This window comes from Cyprinodon variegatus, unplaced genomic scaffold, assembly GCF_000732505.1.
Source record: "Cyprinodon variegatus isolate N-32 unplaced genomic scaffold, C_variegatus-1.0 Scaffold544, whole genome shotgun sequence".
Lineage (NCBI taxonomy): Eukaryota > Metazoa > Chordata > Actinopteri > Cyprinodontiformes > Cyprinodontidae > Cyprinodon > Cyprinodon variegatus.
The window spans coordinates 322,971-342,168 of NW_015150997.1; the positions used below are offsets into that span (position 1 = coordinate 322,971).

The following is a 19,198-nucleotide window of genomic DNA, read 5'->3' on the forward strand; positions in this document are numbered from 1 at the left end:
ACGTTAGATGTCGCTGAAAATTACACACTGTAGCTTTAATGTTACTAGTCAGCTGCAGAATCTGTTTTAACATTTAAGCATTTGTTGCTGTTTTGTTAACGAGTTTTCATTCAGTTTGGTCCAGTCATTGTTGTATCTGTTGAATCCATACGCAGGAGGCATGCCAAAACCCCTCAAACTCGAAATGAAGATGTCTTTCACTATTTAACAAGTTAAGCTTTTTGTTCACATCTATGATGGCAACGCTTGTTTAGTTTGTAAGTGATTATATCTCTGATTGCCAGGAGAGGGAGCCAGAGTTCTCTGCCTCTTTCTCAGCTCCTCTTCACTGAGCTGCTAGGACATTTCTCTCTTTAGGGTTTGTCTTTACATTCACCACAGTCACTAGAACCTGAAAACAATATATTTTTTTATAATTTGACTGGCACCACGGAGTCTGTGCTTCATTCTGCTACAATAATTTGATTTGGTTTTGTTATCTGGGTTGAGGCTGGGCCTAACTTCTATTTGTTGTCTGCCCCTCATGGACTGAGAGCTTTTATTTATCACCATAAAGCGGATTATCTAATTCCCGGCAGAAGCGGCCTGTGAGAGCAGGCTCTGTTTAATATAAGTAAAGCCTCCTCGGACTGGAGCTATTGTTTGGCAGAGATTTTAGTGCACTGCATGACTCTGTGCTGTGGATTCTGGGGCATGTGCCTTACAGCATGCAGATATCAGCTGCGGCCCTTTGTATTTTTTTTTTAATCTAATCTTATGTAACTTCTTGCACAGTTTTACACAAAATAGCTGGACTGTTACAATAACGACAACCTGACATCCACATAAATTACCGCTTCTGTTTGTGAATGATGATGTGAAAGTTGTGGCAGATTGTTCTGTGACACTTTTGGGTTCATTGGGCACTTGGGTGATGACTGAAATGTGAGGTAGGATTGCTGCTGTGTTGTCTGTAAATAAAGAAACGCTGCTGGTGTTTGGCTTCAGATGAATGCCTGCTTATGACTTTGTTTGGCAAAACAGTGGTCATAAAAACAGGAGACTTTGTTGGTTATATTGAATCAGGAAAAGGGCTCTCATAGATTTATCCCAAAATATTCTCTTTTCTCTTTTGATTTATAGTACTGCTTTTTTTTTTTTACTGTGATTGAGATTTTCTTTGTTTTGTTTTTTTGTTTTTTTTTATCAGTGTCCTGTCTGGCAATGTGGCAATAAGAATAATTGTCTTGATGTCAAAAAGAGCCCAATAGATTTTACTTTCACAAGTGTAGCAGTATGGCAATTTATGCATATAAATTAAATATATATAAATATAAATTAATTATAATTATGCAGGGAGTATTACAGATTATATGGACACTGCAATGTAAGTAGAAAAGGAAAGGAAAAACAGGAAAAAAATGAGAAAAGATGAAAGGGAGATAATGATAAAAACCTTTTTAGTCTGCTTCATCACCTGCAAAGATGTAAAAAGAACAGTACAATCAACAGATATAAGAGATACAATAAAGTAGCACCTTGATACTATCGCTGAAGTATAAGTATTATTATTTAATCTGACATGTATACTGTGGTAGCTGAAGATAAGAATATGGGCTTTCTGTATGGAAGTGAAACTCCAAGTACCTGGAACCAAGCACCTGTAGTTGTTTGTGAGAGTGCACTTGTGCATGTAAAGTTTATCCAAGGGGAAAAATGCTCAATAGTGGTTTTGGAGAGCCAAAGACCGGCCCCCCCAGAGCACCGAGGCGAGCGGTAGGGGACCCAAAGCCCCAGATGTCCAAAGATATCCCCAGAGCAAAGGCGCCCAGTAGGGGCAAACACAGTGATTGAGATTTTCTCCTGGTTTTACCTTCAGGGAAATTATCGCTGTTGATCTAAACTCCTAAAAAATTAGATGGGGCTATTTTTAAGCAAAGTGTTTAATGAAGTTGGTTAAACTTCTGGAGTAAGGATTTAATCTTCTCTAGTAGAAATGGTTGGCAAAATAAATGATCAGGAATGAGATGACACCAAAAACAGGAAGCATTTTAAAGATTTAGAGGTTGCACAGACCGTACAACTCCACATTTGTCAGAGAGGATGGAGGAGATCCGGGAGACTTGCAGCTTCTTTAGGACAGAACAGAAAAATTACAGAAGTCCCCATCCCATTTTTAGGAGTGGTATCTGTTCCTTTGGGTAAGATAGAACAGGATGGTTCTTCCAGGGCTCCACAGGGTGACCTGGATTGGGCCATCAGCACAGACTTATACAGGATAAAAGATGGCACTCTGAATGCCATTAGGGGTCTAGATGCTGCTGTAACGCCACAATTTCCCCATTGTGGGACAATAAAGGGTCATTTCTATTCTACTCTATTTCTAAGTCATTAGAACCATTGTTAGAACCTAAGTGGAACCTCTGCTCATCCTGCAGTTCTTGCCTATCTGGAACTCCATGCTGCTCTGACCTAAAATAAATAATAAAACATCTTTTAGAAACCATTTGTTAGTCCCATCAGATGCTTCCAGGTTGCATGTTAGACTGTCCAGTGGTACCCTGGTCAGGATTTGGGAAGAGCTTCTCAAGGATACCATCAGTCATCTTAAACACACTGCAAAAATTGTAAATCTAAAGCATTTTTTCTTGAATTGAGCAGATAAGAGAGTCACTTTGCCAATGGAATACAACAATTTACATTTAAAATGAGAAAAAAAAAAACTGCAGTCTCTTCTTTCAAGTGCATAATAACTAATTATCTTATTTTAATGGTAAAAATGCTCATTCTATTGGCATTTAATCTTATTTTCCTGCTAATATTAAGGGTAAATATACTTATTTTAAGAACATTTGGCTCATTTTCAGAACGTTTTTGCAGTACATTTATGTATTGCCTCATTTTTTATTTATTTTTGGCCTGAATTTGAGAAACGTAACACAGAGAAGAGGTCATGTTTTAATCTGAATACCTCAAGTCAGTACAGACACTTAGCCAAGGTGGAAGTGCATTAGGACTAGTGCTGTACCAGTAATGCTGGTAGTAAGGAAGGAGCTAGGATGAATAAGCAAGTTGCTATCTAGGTCATTCTAATTTAGCATTGTACCTCTAATTTAACCCAACATTTTTAGTTGCTTCTCAGTGCTATATGGTTGTCAACAATCCTTAGTGTGACAGCATATATAGGCACTGTTCACCTCATGGAGTTCAATAAAAAAAACATTATTTCTTTACATGGACTCTGTGACAAATGCTAATGTACAAAAAATAATATACTTTGGGTTTTATAAACTTCAGTTGTTTGCTGCATTTGTGTAATTTTGCAGTTATTTTCTAGAAGGCTGCATTCCTAATTTAACCAGTGTTATTTATGTTAGTGCCTGCCTTTTAATGCTGTCTGAGGGCTGTCTGGATTCAGCCCAGCAGTCTGGAGCTCCTTTCCTACCCTAGATAGTTTTTTTTTGTGTGTGTGTGTGTGTGTGTGTGTATGAACTAGGAAAAGGTGATCGGAGATATAATTTGAGGTCTTTGGTCCATTTCTCAGCTCTTTCATAGAGCTACCAGGTTCTACTATTTTTATGGGTACAGATTTCTTTCATATTGATGTTGGAATCCTAACCAGAATCAAATATCTATATAATTTGGACTTGAATTATGAAACAATGATATATTTTTATTCAGCTAAATCAATAAAGTAATTCCTGAAAAACCTGAGCATTCTGTGTATGTATTATTTTTGATAAAATTGTTTTGATAAAGTTTTAGCTATAGTTGAAATGTTTTTTTTCTGTTTTGATGTACAGCGCTTTAAATAGTTTTGCAGCTGAAATGTGTTATAATGTGTTATACCTAGCTATGACTTTTAGGATACTTTACATATTTGTAGATCTTTTCACAATTTACTTCAACTCTTTATTATAATAGATTTATTTTGATTATAGATAGAATAAATCATTTGAATTGGTTTAACCTTTATCCTTGGCTTGGCGTTTAAAATGGTTTGACGCAGCATTCAACAAAGAGAAATAAGAACTGAGTTCATGAAAGAAGCAGACCTGTTTAGTATAAGCCATATAAGTGATGCTCATTGGTAAGCCAGCCAGGAGTAGGTTTTTTCTGTGTGTTTATCTGAGCATTTGTTTAAACCCAGGGCCAGATCGCCAGATAAGGCCAGAACCCCAAAACGATGCATTATACTCAGCTCACATTGTTGTCAATACGGTTTAAAAAAGAAATGCTGTATGCTCAGTGTAACAGATTAACCAAATAATTTCCACCCCCTCTACTTTTTAATGGTCTGTTACTTTACACCAACAAATTAGGACATATTGTAATTGGATTATAAAATACAACTACTCAAAATATTGCATATTCATGAAATGGAAGAAATTGATAAATGGTTTGTTAGATTATCTCGATACATGCAAAGCTGAGTTGTATTTAGTCCCATCCATCAATTCTTTCTACTGGTGGCTTTTAATTGCATTTATTCAGATCAGACCAAGGAGTATATGAACATCCATTTCTAACGTCTTAGAACAAATTTGAATTTGGCCGCAGTGTTTCAAACAATACATTACCTTAACCGTTCCAATATAGCTTGCGCTAAATGTTTAGGGTCATTTTCTAGTTAGAAAATAATCCACATTGAAATAAAAAAAAAAAATCTGACCAGCTTCCCAGACTTTTCTGACGAAAAGCATACCCACAGCATGATGCAGCCATCGCTGTGTTTCATGGCAGGGATGATACGTTCAAAGTGATGCGCAATTTATACCTGAGCTCCAATTCTCTCCAAATGCTTCCTTCATGCAAGCTGCTTTCACTGTTCCAGAGGTCCAGGAAGCTATTTTCTGTACCTTTTATCATAAAGACAAAACTCCAAAGCAGATATATACGTTTTAAGATATGATTTTCAAGTATTTTTTTTTTAAGCCTTCCAAAGTCAACTATTGGCAAATATTGCCTTTTACACTATGATGCGTTTATTTGTTACAAAATATTCTGGAGCCATTTTTTCAAACCTGGATTAAAAACAATTGCCTTAAGTGTGACGCCCTTTCTCTGCTGTTAGGGTGCCGCCCTGGAGACGCAACAGCGTGGTATCAGGCCACTTCTTTGGAAAGGCTAAGCAAATTTCAAGATCTCTAGTAGTGCGTAGAGCAAGAGGTTGATCACTGCTTTATGTAAAACGGTGATGGCCATTTGTTTCCCAGGACAGGGAGGGGCTGGGAGCGAAATTCATGAGATTCACTCAGACATGCATGAAACAAATTGAATATCCTTCTGTGCATGATTTGTAAAAAAAAGAATAGCATTTTAAAAATTATCATAGGTTAAAGTTTTATATATATATATATATATATATATATATATATATATATATATATATATATATATATATTTTGGCCCTTCTAATATTGCTGACTGTGCAGCATTTCTAACTTTCATTTCTTAAATTCTAGTTTCCTGCTTAGTCAACTGAAGCTTGTAAACAAAGTGGTAGAAAAATGTCTAGTTTTATATTATAATGATGTCTGAGACATACTTTTTAAACTTTTTGATATAGTTATGTTGTTCTCGAGTGCTATTTTTAAAATAGATTTGAATTCAGACATCTCCTTTAATCCCTGAATTAAAATGTTTTGAGGGTCATGATGTGCGCTGATGCTACTTCTTTTGAATTGATTTAAGATGGCTAGATGTTACACAAGTTAAACCTCTCCCATCATTGATTACTTTTAAATGTTCTCAAGCTCTGTGTTTTATGACGTGATAGATTTTGGAACGGCAAAAGATTTGAGGACGAGCACTGTCTGCACGGAGAGTGGGAGTATTCCAGGTGCCGTATATGAGTGTGAATCAGTTCTCTGAAGCTAACTGGTGGTGGGGAAAATCTCCTGGTTTCTCACTCTTATTTTGGTGAAGGAGAAATGTCAGCATCTTTAACAAAAGTCTGTTAAATGGCCGCTTTTAAATAAGTTTTAACCCCCCTTAGCGTTAAGCTTTTGGTGTTCTACTGCAGTCTGGCTGCTGCTGCTTAAATACCTCAGCATGATGCAGTAATACTTCAGTCAAGGCTGCTCTTTGTGCTTTGAAAAAAAAAAACAAAAAAACAGTATGTTCCTGTTTTCTCTCTAACCTCAACTGAGTGCCCCCTTACATAACAAAAAAGTAAATAAAAAAATAAAAAGTTTGGAATAAATTGCACACTGTCTCTAACAAAATTCAGCTTAATATCTATGTCATGTTTTTTTCCTTCCTTGATATTTTAGGTTATGCTAGAGGCATAAACTAAACTGCTTGCAAGGAATATTTGATGGATTAAAGGGAGGGGAGTGGATGTTTCAGGATTAGGATTAAAGGGTGTAATAAAGTCTTTAGAGGTTTCCCTTGCACTCTGTGCATACTGAAAAAATTTTTTTCTTTTTATCCTGGGAAATGTGAAGTATGCTGTGGCCTACTTTATTTCTAGGGGCAGTTTACTGTTTCAAGTTCTTCCCAAATCCTTTCAGCTTCACTTCCTTGCATCATTTGCATCACTATGTTGTTTGCATGCCCCCCGGTGTCCTTTCAGCCTCCCCCTAAAATCCTCAGTGTGTGTATGTGTCTGGCTGAGACAAGAAGCAGCCCTAAAAGACGGCCCGGATACTTGGCCTCTTCTATTGAATCGGCCGAGGTGGAAAGAATGAAAAGAATCGCTTACCCAGAGAGGACATTTCCTCTGTGTGACAGTCTTGGAAGGGTTTAAGGATAACCACACACACCAGTTGGACTGTCTACTGTGGGGGATATAATGTATTAGCATATCCATGACAGGTTACATGTCTCAGACTTGGCCTCCATCCAGCTGGATTACAGCGAGTTTAGAATAAAAGGCTGCCTTAAAAATCAGCCTGCACGGGTTTAATAACTTACAGCTGATGCAAAACATTATAAAAAAATCCATAGGCAGCTAGAAAAACTAGAAATATGCATGCATTGTGTATTTATATTCTTAAAGTTTGACGTTTTTGAAGCCACTTTATCTCGCAAAGAGTAAAAGCAGATAACATTATCTGCATTATCTGGGGGTTTGCTTAGTTTGACTACAAACCACATACAATATGACATATATATATATCTTTCTGAACTTATGATAATTTTTGTAAGACTAGAAAAAAGTAACCGTGTGTAATTTAACTTTAAGGGGAAGGGGAAACATATGAGAATTAAAAAAAAAAAGTATCTTTTCAGAAACTGAAACATACGTTTCTTAAGAAAAACAAACGTCATATTTTATAAATTGAGTGCATACTGTAATGTTTTAGCTTTTATTGTGATGATTAGGTCTACAGCTAATGAAAGTTTAAGAAATAGAATCTTACAGTTAAATGAAAAATAAAGGAGTCATTGATAATAATCCCCTGGTCCTGGTGAAATAAACTGTTCACAGGAGGCTGTATCCAAGCATATTAATAGAAAGTTGAGTGGAAGGAGGAAATATTGGTAAAAAAAAAAAAAAAAGGTTTACTTGCAACTGACTAAAATAAAAAAAGATTATGAGGCAAATAGATTTAATTGTTTGGGGGGGGGGTTCACACAGTGGGAACTGAGGCTTGAGTATGAGCTTTAAAGGCTGGTTTATACTCAGAAACCAGGTCGTCTGCGTGTGTGTTGCAGTTAACGTAGATATGCCTCCACCCCTTCTGCAGACACTCTGCTGCACTTCTCTAAAATTCTAGGTGACCACAGACAGCGCCGCAGGCAGGAGGCCTCTGATTGGTCAAATCTACATCCGCTCTACAGTATGTGCATTTCCTGTTTGGTACCTTGCCGGCTTGTTTTGTTTTTATGACCGCTATTGTGGAAAACGACTCGTGAAGATGGACTAGCTAGAAGAGCGAGGTGTGCGAAAACGCTTGGACCCTTTTTCCACCTGGATTCCCGCTCTTTTTCACCCTCATGTCCCTGCGCCGTCACACAAACTTGCCCCTTGCATTTTTCCACTTCCTCACCGCCTCGGCCGTATCTAGACCCACCGCTAGTTCGTGATTGTCCCTCTAGCATTGTGGCGTGGAATAACATAGTGCAGACCACGCTTCAAAATTGGGCATAAATCAAAAATGTCTGCGTCACACCTGCAACACACTGCTGCTGTAGTATAACCAGCCCTTAAGAGCCACAAAAACAAACAGATTCAGGATCTGAGTTACAGCCATCATATACCTTGTGTTAAACCACTCCTGAACCAAAGATGATGCCGGAAGCTTCAGGGTCAGTGATCCAAAATCCTTTTTCCAGGTGAAAAGTAAGTTTCGTACGACTTTCAAACCCCAAACTCTTCCAAACCTTCTGGATTTTATAGAAAATGGGTTTTTACCTTCAGCCTTTCCGAGCAACTATGGTGTGTCATAGTGGTCTTTTTTTTTTGGTTTATTAACCATCCCTACAACAACTAACATTGATGCTTAAGACAATAATGACCTAAATATGTTAATATGGTAAAGAAAAGTGTGTATTTAAGCTCTAATACTTGGTCTGTGCTGGAGAAACACTTCCTGTAATGTGTAATTTGTTGCTTTTGTTTAGAAACTGACCCCTCTCTCTTTGGGGCCAATGGTGACTGGGAGATTTTCTGCAAAAGTTAAAATATGGCTTGGTTCTGGGGTTAATAATTTATATATTTTTTTTCACATCAAGCAAATATTAACTGGACGTTAGCTGCAATCAATGCCCGTGTTGTACTTACCCTGTGTAATTTCTATGTTGGTTTGTCTTTAACTTGGTAAAGGGTTAAACATCGATGCTGGTCTGTCGCTTGGGCAACAGGGTTGAGGAATTCAGCACTTCAGTGTGTTTGAACAGAGGTATCTCTTGTAATTATTTCTGATGAGTTTAAAAACATCTATTATCCCATTTTTGTCTTGTGTAACAGAGTCGGTGTGGATCCAGATCAAGACGTCCAGCCCTCTGGAGATAGCTTCCAAGTCCTCCAGGGGGTAAGAAACTCACTCAGATTCATTTAGGACTCTATGAAACGGTTCCAGTTTTTCTTTAATTTTGTTCAAAGTTAGCAAACCTGAGCACTAGGAAATTATGCATCATTAAAACAAAGTGAACATTGCTGAAAAGTGTCCAACAGTAGGTTTGCTTTTAAATCAGGCCATTTGAAATACAAACTGAAAAGCATTTTCTAATTGCAAATTTTGAATTGAATTATTAAAGGTTAATTGTAATTGTATTTATTAATCCCTTATTAAATATAGGTGTTTTCAAATCCTGTTTCTAAATGGAGATTTAAAAGCCAAAATTTATAAATGTAATTATAAATACATTTCCTAATCACACATTTAAGAGGGTTCCATAAAAGTAAAAAAAAAAAAACTTTGTTTCCAAGATTTGAAGACGTTTCGCCTCCCCTCCAGGAAGCTTTCTGAATTCAAATGGTTTAAGAGAGTAATTCCATTTTCTCTTTTTGACTTCCATTTTCAAATCCTTTTTGAAATTGCATTTTATTTTTACTTTACTCTCTCCATTTACCTTTTCTGTGACCCTTCTGGTCCCTAAGCGCACTGGAAACCAGTTTGACCAATCACAGTTGCTCCTCAGATATAACGAGCTCCCTCATTGGTCATTTTGTTAAGCGTGGCATTCTGACCAATGAGAGAGTTTAACTGCTTTCCAGTGTGCTCAGGATCCAGAAGGGTCACAGAAAAGGTAAATGAAGTTACATCAATGTGTATTTATTCATGTAGAAATCATTACTTAATTAGTTGAGGGGCAGAAAAGAATAAAGAAGGACCAGTATAAAATTCTCTGAGACAAACTTATCTTTGAGGAAAAATCTGTTAGTGAAAAGGTGCACTGGTTTTTGGAATGGAAAACCTTCCAGACAGATAACCTTATTTTCTCTCTTACGTCTCTCAAAATGAAAGTAGAGTCTGACCCAAATCTTTGCATAGGTCTGAGCATGGCCTGCACTCCTTCCCTGTGACTGTTGCATCTGCAGAGCTATTCCAAATTTAAATAATCAGAATATCAGGCTATCAGATCTCTTACACTGTTATCAGTGACTTTGCAAAAACTAAAGTAGGGAAGTACATGTTTAGAATTGTAGTATTGAGGAAGAACAGAGTAACATAAAAAGGTCAAATATGTGGGTAAAGCTAGTTTGTTTTCAAATGGAGCTTTTGCATATTGTTGCATATTTTACATAGTTTTACACGCAAATCATTCAGCCTTAAACTCCTTTTTCTACCTGGTTTCATGTAACTTTCTACATTGGGAAAACAAATGAGTAGAAATTTCTTATATTAAGTGTATTTATCCTTAATTTGAGTAGTTAAATTAGATATTTTGCCAATGGAATTAGTATTTTTACTCTTAAAATAAGATAATTAGATAATATGTACTTGAAATAAGACATTACAATTGTCTTTTCTTATTTAAAGTGTAAATTGTCTTGTTCCATTGGCAAAATGTCTCTTTTACCTCCTCAATCAAAGAACAAATGCACTTATTTTAAGAAAAAAAACGTATCTAGATTTTGATTTTTTTTCCCAGTGTACTTCAATTTCAGGTAATGTTTTACTTAAGAGCATGAGTAATATTTTATTGTTCGATTAATATATGTTTGAGTGTGGGGAACATTATTTTTTATTTAACAAAGTTTGTTTTATATGTTGTTCTTGTAACAGAGGTTTTTTTTATGTACCTTTCTGATGCAGTTGAAACCAAAACATTTAAACCACGTGAAACTTAACCTGTAAAAAAAAAAAAATGCATTCTAGTTTGTTTTATTAGTTTTAGTAGCACTAGATGATGCATACAAACGGGAGACTGTTTACAGCACAGCCAGAGCTGCAACAAGTTTATTGTACATGTGTGAATGATCTGATCATTGCAGCAATAGATATTATTGACTGAAATAGATGGGCTCAAAGTCAAATTTTGCTTGGGGCCCCATGGAGGATTGGACTGGCCCTGATATCTGAGACGCAATCTCTTCTTGGTAAATCTATCATTCTTGCAGTTTCCTTCCTGCAGGAGCTCAAACAGGAAGGTTAAAGTGACTATTCTTATTTACGGTCACAGGTTACTCAAACAGAAGAATATTTTTATTGTGGATCCCATGTTTCTGGCACGGCCGGAAAGATCAAAGACGTACACATGATTGTTTTCTTCCCGATGCTACCGAATAAAAGAGAAAGGGAACTGCTCTGCAGCAGAGTTTGGTAGCTCTGTCACGTCCCAACTGTGAAGCTTCCCCTTCCTGGAAGCTGTCATGGAAAAAGGTTAAAAATATGAATCCTGAGATTTGGTCTTTACAGTGTCTTTTGTTCTTTGTGTGTAGTTCAGTCCTTGCGCTCCTCCCATGGCTGGACCTAACTAAAGAAAACATTAGAATGGGTGTGGTAGATGTGTTTTCATATATGCTTTTAGGACTTGTCCACCTGTTCTATTGACGGTGGTCCAGCCTGTCAGGGTATTGACTCAAAGGGTGATACAGTTAAATGTATATCATTTTGCAATTTCAGTCATTAGATCAACCATTATGATCTTATATATCAAATATAAGCAGACATATGTGTCATAGAGAGGGAATAACAGGTCCACTAATGGGTGGGACAATTTAGGCAGGAGGTAAATATTCTGGTGAAGATTCTCCGTCATCCAGGTCATAGTCATTCCAAAAAAAGTAAAAAAAATAAAAATAAAAATCGACTGGACTTTGTTTCCAAGTTTGAAGGCGTTTTGCTTCCCATCCAGGAAGCTTTTTCAATTCAAAATGTCAGAAATAGTGTTGAGTTCAAGGCTTTATATACTGTAGTTGACCAAAGCAAAGCCTTGTTTTGGCTTAGAAACATGCAACATGCAGTAGGTAAACAAGTTCTTTTCAAACATGATATGATATATATAAAAATAGATTTAAAAAAAAATTGGCAAGTCTAAAGATTTCCGTATCGGGGGGCCAGATCGTGATGTCCATATGAGCAAAACTATACGTGTGGGATGTCTTTGTGCTGCAGTGGTGAGAATCATTTTAAAATTGGTCATGCTGAGCCCAAAGCTCCTTTATGGAGAAATTGTTTATTAGAAGAAGCATCAACTTCCCAATCTGTTGGATCAAAGTGTCCCAAAATGCAGGGCATACTAAGTTACTGCTGTACAGCTAGAGATCATTCAGGGGACCCATGGTGACGCCTATCCACGTCTAAAGGCACTATCAAGGGTTACATTAGCATTAAAACTGGAGGCTGGATCACTTGGCCTGATATTTTAAACTTCTGTTGCACACATGGTTGTTTGCATGTCTCTTAACTAGACTGCCAGACACCATGATGAACTATTGGAAGAAGCTAAGAGAATCGACAGATTGTGACACCAGTGTGGAGGTGAACTTTTCAATGCACGTAACTTACTTTAATTCAATTCAATTCAGTTTATTTCTATAGCGCCAATTCACAACACATGTCATCTCAAGGCACTTTAACAGATCAATACACACTTCAACCAGATCATACAGTCAAATTGATTCAAAGTTTTCTATCTAAGGAAAATCAGTTGATTTCATTGACTCAAATACAATCCCTCACGCTAAGCATGCTTGTAGTGACAGTGGAGAGGAAAAACTTGCTTTTAACAGGAAGAAACCTCTGGCAGAACCAGGCTTAGTGTGCTGAAGCCGACTGGGGTTTAAGGAGACAGAAGCAGAGATTCAACAGGCAACTGTAAAAGTCGGCCCCATGCAGGAAACACACAGCCAGGCAGACGAGCTCTGAGCCAGCTCCCATGCCAGAGGATGAATAGAGCACATTCAGGCAGTCACAGTCAGAGAAACAGGACTACACTGTAAAACAGGCTGATCTCCAACATCTATAAACAAAGGTGTTGATGGCAGCAGCACAGCTGATATTTATCTCTAGGATGGAGTCACAGCCAAAAAGAAACAGATGAGGCGAAGCTACTATGAGAAAAAGCAGAGGGAGCATAACCTTGACTTTAAATACCACATAGTTCACCCCAGAAAGCTATGACCTCTTTAAGCAGAATATTACTTTTTTTTTCCCCAAAGAAACATGTTTAGCATTCGTTTGAGGGTCAAAGAAGCAAAATAGAGGCGTTAACATTAGGGGTAAAACAATTAATCAGATTAGTCATGATTAATCGATTATTGAAATACTTGTCAATTAATCTAGTAATTGATTAATCGCTAACTGGAGTATAGAGATTCTAAAACATGCCTTTAGCTGACAGAGCAACCAACTTAGAGCAGTAATTACAGCCAAATTGAACATTTTACATTCAAGATAAAGAAATCTTGTTCATCCGTTGGCACTGCAATTTGTGTATTTCCTCTAAATTTTCGGTTTCCTGTGCAGAGATTTATTGTTGGTTGTTATGGTAGGAATGTTTTCCATACATTTTTTCCATCATAAATATCTGATGCTTGCTGCGTGTCATTGAAACAGGTCAAAAGGCCTGAGTAGATTAAACTGATTTGCATCAGATCAGTTAGTGTTGCAAGCAGAAAACTGCTGCTGTTGTCTGACTGCATTAACTGTAGCAACAAAGCTAATTGACTCAAAGTGTAATTATGTTTTCGACCATGTGCTTCCCCAGGATGGCCCCCAGGAAGACGGCCAAAGCAAAACCAAACAGGAGAGTGCTTGGCTCTTCAGGCTCTGGTATACGTTCGATCACAAGTATCCTTTTTTGTGTTCAGCCACGGTGTGAATCATTTGTGATTCAATCACAAGGTAAAAATATCTGTATGATCTATTGGCAAACCCCACAGCCTGTCAGGATGATCGTCCGGTCCTCATTTTCTATGTGAACCGGTTTATCCTGGATTCAATGAATCAACGCCATTTTATGAAATGTTTGTTCTTCACTCCCGGTCGCCTCCAACAACAAGCTCGAGGTATTGCGTTTATTTACTCATCTTCCCATTTCCTCCACCCTTCCCATCCCTGTAAAACAATTGTCTCCCCAGGTGGTTGATTGTGTTCCTGCCTTTTAGCAGGGAGGCTGTTGTTTATAACAAGGGAAAGAAAAATCTCCTGGTGTTGCATGCTTTTTTGAGGCCAAAGTAAAGGTGGATTTGGCTCATTTTGCAGCTCTGACCCACTTATCTGACACACCATGTTGTTGCTCCTCTGCAACTGACCACTGGACTAAATAGAAGAGAATGATGCATGGGACCAGCTGCTTCCAGTGTCCATAATCACAGGAAGATTCAAACGCAGTACTTGGCTTCCCCAGCAGGGGTGGAGCTAGATGGAGGGGGTCCAGGGGTGGCCATGGCCAGCCTTAGCCAATCATTGGCCACCCCTACTATTATTTCCCTCCAATATAGATGGTAGCAGCAGTGATACTCTCAAGTGGAAGAGTCTTCAGTAAAATTGCTAAGTAATATAGATAATTATTACCTACTATAGATAATATTGTAATAAAACATATTCAATAATCAATGTATGTAGATATTGGTACTTGTAAATATGAATTTTATGCAGAATGATTATTGATAAAAGTAGTTAAGTAACGACAATGGAAAATATGCTGTCCCCAGAACTCAAACCTTAAAGAATTGTATCCACTATACCTTTTATCTAGAAAGCACAGATGTGTAGATATTTATTAATCTATTTGTTAGCAATGGTTGTAGGAAAGTATAGTTTGTCTTTATTTAGAAAATATGGATGATGTGCCCATTAATTTTCCTGTTGTAGATTGAACCTGAGGTTCTGGCACCTATCAACTTTCGGCCTCCCCTCAGTTTACATTGGATATACCCTGGCCCCCCTTATAAAACTTTTCTGGCTACGCCTCTGTTCCCCAGAGGCCAACTTGACTGGTTATAAGCAAAAGGCTGAAAAAATGTCAGATTCCTTCTTTCGTACTTCTTCAAAATCAGAATATCATTTTTTGTGTATATGTATAACATAAATAACTACCAGGACATACACTGTGAAATATTTGTAATTTTGCTTTTCCAACTGTTTCAGGTGACATTCTGTTTAAATTCTCCCTAAATCTTGTTTTTTCCCAGTTTAGGTTGAAGCTTTATCGATGTTTTCATGATGTTTCTTGTGTGCATTTTTATAAATGGCTTGTAAATGTTGTGTTTCATTCTCCTTAATAATTTCCCAGTTACCTTAAGCCCATTTTGACACACAGCGGCCCACCTCTTACCTCCACTCTGCCCAGCTACTGTGGGCCACTGGCCAGCTGCCTGACCAGTCCTCGTGCATATGAAGTAAGTATTTAAAATATATAGTTATGTTTTTATTGTGATAAAAGATCTATGCTCCAAAACAAAATTATTTCATAAAAATTTGGACATTTGTTCCATATTTATACTTAAAGAGGCCCTATTTAGCTATTTTGTTCCTATACTAATGTGCGAATGAATATCCAATTTGCAGATCATGTTCACTGTAAGGCTAGCAAATGCTTTTGCTTATTATTTTAAAAATAGATACCATATTTGACATGGTTGTAACTTCCCCAAAAGTTTTGTTGTTGTGAGTCATAAAATTAAAATGGGGAATGTTGATTACTCCTGACATAAATAAACAACTTCTCTTCTGCTTCTTACACCAGTATAATAAAATGAATGTTTGCTTAAAGTAAACGGGAAGCAACAGTAACACTCGGTGATAAACACACTCCAGTCTGTGACTGATTTAAGGAAGGATAGCTTTAGCACAGTCAGCAGTTTCGGTGCCAAAAGTGGCTCTGGATGTCATTTGTGTGCATAAAGTTTCCTGGGTACATTTTACCTCTATTTTAGTGTCATCTGTCATGAAATTATTTCTTAAAGCCACAGATAAACTTGTCAAATCAATATCTTCTCTCCGAATGGTGTTCCTACAATATAAATAGACCTCCTTACATTGAATTTTCTTCAGGGAACTTAACTTACAGTAGGATCATCCTGGGTTTTAATTGCCTTGAACCCTTTGTTTCTATATTTTTATTGCAAATTAATAGAAAAGGAAACTAAATACACTGCTGTTTTTATTTGAAGATGTACATAAAATGCTTCCCAGTTCAAGATCTGAGTCTTAAGAGTCTAGACTTCCTCTTTTTGAAAATGTTGAAGATTTCCCTTTTGTGTTTTCAAAAGAATAAAATAAATGTAGAATGATTCTAAAACTGTGTTTTAAATAATCTTCATTGTAGAAGCATCAATTTTTAACCTTGGTAAGTTTAATATTTGAGTTTGTGGCAGTTGGAAGATATGAAACCAATACTCACATTAGCACAGCTTTAACGGCACAAAAATTAACAAAAAGATAATTTATAATATAATTCTATCCTTACTTCAAACTAGGAGTGCAAGACAGTATTGAGATGGTATAGAACCCCTAAGAAATCAATAAATTCACTACAGGAGTAATCTTCCTGTACAATCACATCTAAATGATCTAACGAATAAAATCATTTGGGATAAAGAGCTGCTTTTAATTATTTTATTTTTTATATCTAAATGGTTGAAAATTTATGCTCCTTCAAGCTGAAGATGACCAGACAAGAAAATCCTTATACCTCTTGGAAAAACTAAAAAGAAAAAAAGAAATAACTTGGATGTTTGAAGGTGTCTGCATGTTATTTTTCACACTTTCGACAGAAAGAATGAAATTTCCCTTCCCTTAGTTAAAGTGAACAGTTACATGACTAAATCTAACAACTAGTGGCAAAAAAAAAAAAAAAAACTTTCTAATAACTAACAATGAGCCTTTTGCATCACTTTGGAGAAATTTTGCTTGACTTCTCTGTAAATATTACACAAGCTCCTTTGGAGGTATTTTGATATTTCACTTTCGGATTTTCAGCCATAAGCAGAAGTATTGAGTTGTCGGTCTGCTGGTGACGTTTCTCAGTCGTCCAGGTCATAGTGATTCCAAAATAATTAAAAGAAGCAAACCCCTGATCTTGGTTTCCAAGTTTTAAGAAGTTTCGCCTCCCATTTGGGAAGCTTTTTCCAATTCAAAATGTAAGAATTAGCATTGAGTTCGAAGGTTTATATAGCAGCCCAAAAACTTGTTTTGGTTTAGAAAACATGCAAATTGAACCAGAAAAAAACGGGTCCGCCCCTCAGGAATCATTAGGGAGTCATTTTAGGTTCTTTGTTAGCCGGCAATACCCGATACTGGTCTGTGCCTCTGAAAGGAGGGTCGCTAGGGGACATTGTTTGCTTGGCTGTCCAGGAGAGATGTTTAGTACCCTTACATGGGGGTGGAGAGTTGAAATGATAGCAGGAAGGAATCAGCTCTATTGCTGCATATTGAGTTGTCTGCATCCAGAAGAAACAAAGCAGACAAGGTGATCATTTGCTCCAAGGCTGTATTAGTTTTACATCAGATTTAACTGGATTCACACCTTTTAAAACCTTCTGAATTTTGGTTGTCATCCAAACACAGCAACATTTTAGATATAAGCAATTCAATTTTTGAAAGAAATTAGTGTATTTTCTCTTATGTTAAGCGGCCTGGAAAATCAGTCAATCGATTTATATTTGAAATAAAATATCTTTTTTTGCATAATATCTGATGATCTTAAGGGCAAACGTTTTTATTCCACTGGCAGATCATTGTATCTACCTGTCTAAATTAAGCAAAAAAATGTTATTTTGATCAATTTGAACTCATTGTTAGATCAGTTTTTGCAGTGTAGTATATTTTTCCAAAGGTTTTAAGGATCATTGAGGTCATTGTCATGCTATAGTTGTTGATCTTGAGTTTAAAAGTGACACGTTTACCCTTTTTTAGTTAATGTTCACAACTTTCCTTCATAGATCTGTTCCTAAATTTATTTTAGACTTATGCTGTTTTTTTTAAACATTTTTTTAACCTACTTCATGCTATCAGTAAGGTGCTAAACGAAAGGATTTCTATTTATGAGATGTAGGTTTTTAGAAACAACTCTGCTTCCTTTAATTATAAAACAAGAAAAGAAATTATGATAAATCTTTTTGTTGTTGTTGTTGCCTGGATTAATTACATAATGATCAAAAATAATCAAATGAAAACTGAAACTATTTAAATTCTCTTACCTTTGTCTGGTGACTGACTTCAAGTGTGACATATTAAGGTAAAACTGCATATATTACTTCAGAGTGCTGTATAAGAGTAAAAACAAGAAGAAGATTATCAGATAAAACCTGCGATAAGCCTTACGATAAAGGTCAATAAGGGACCTTTATTTCTGTTGTAATTTTTTTTTATTGGGTGTTTAAATGTGAATTTCTTCTATTAATAATTGTATTGTAGCTGAATTGCTAGGCTTTGAATAACGGTCAAACTGATGTAGCAAAGTGTCTTCATAGCTGAGCCTGATGAAGGCTGTCTGTGAACCTGCATACTAAAAATGTCCTTTTTTTCCTTCCCTCTCTGGAGAGTATTGTCCAAATATTCTGCCAGTAAACGCACAAAGAACTACGGCCTTCAGCTGAATTTAAGACGGAGGACTACATTTTATTGGCACAAAAGATGCTTTCAGCTCCAGCTCAATAATGCCCAGTATTCACTGACATTTAAAATACAAAAATTCCCATTGAAGCTTTAGTCATGCTGATTTCCCTCTTGCTATGTCTCCTTTTTATTCTAAGTAAAATGCCAAATATAAGGGGATTATTCATGATTCCAAATTGGATTTCTGCATATAAAGATGCATTGTCCTGAATTTTTGTTTGGGTCTTAAATGGAGCGGGTAAAAAACGTTTTCCTCCTACAGTTTGGAAGCTGCAGCCTTACAGGTTCCCCAGGAATTTAGGAGCCTGGCTGTATAATCAGAGCTTCTCAGAGCTCTGTCCCACCATGAGGGAAGAAACAGGATTAGATCAAGTTTATCTCCATGTTCCTCTTTAGTTAATGATGTTATGGAATTCCTCTTAACTGAAGCTAATTCAGGCATTAGAAAACTGCTGCGACTCATAATGCTTCTACAGCTGGAAGGCTTACACTTTCTTTTAAATTTGTTTTATTCTTAGAAGTAGAAAATAAAAGCTCACTGTGGGGGTGGGGGGTGCATTGAAAATCCATCAGCCTGCTTTTTAACACCCCCACCAATGTGACACCCGTGCTTTAACACAACTAAAGACTTTCTTCTTTAAAACTGGGTCACAAAATCTACAATTTCCTGTTCTAAAAGCTTAAGCCATTTCGTTGACATTAACTACTGAAATGGGACTAAAGTGAGCATTTGTTTCAGGCCTGTTTTCAGCCAGATG

General features: G+C 36.7%; 1 protein-coding gene across 2 annotated transcripts in view; it reads left to right on the forward strand.

The window, feature by feature from the left end:
* The window catches only part of slc9a7 (solute carrier family 9, subfamily A (NHE7, cation proton antiporter 7), member 7), a 45,330-nt gene that overhangs the window by 22,328 nt on the left and 3,804 nt on the right, over nucleotides 1-19,198 (forward strand). Inside the window, exons 13-16 of one of the 2 annotated variants that reach the window (XM_015391505.1) lie at nucleotides 5,759-5,821; nucleotides 8,897-8,960; nucleotides 13,585-13,667; nucleotides 15,115-15,220. In XM_015391505.1, the coding sequence (XP_015246991.1) occupies nucleotides 5,759-5,821; nucleotides 8,897-8,960; nucleotides 13,585-13,667; nucleotides 15,115-15,220 (316 nt within the window). The remainder of the gene's footprint in view (nucleotides 1-5,758; nucleotides 5,822-8,896; nucleotides 8,961-13,584; nucleotides 13,668-15,114; nucleotides 15,221-19,198) is intronic. The other variant, XM_015391506.1, reaches the window with a different exon arrangement.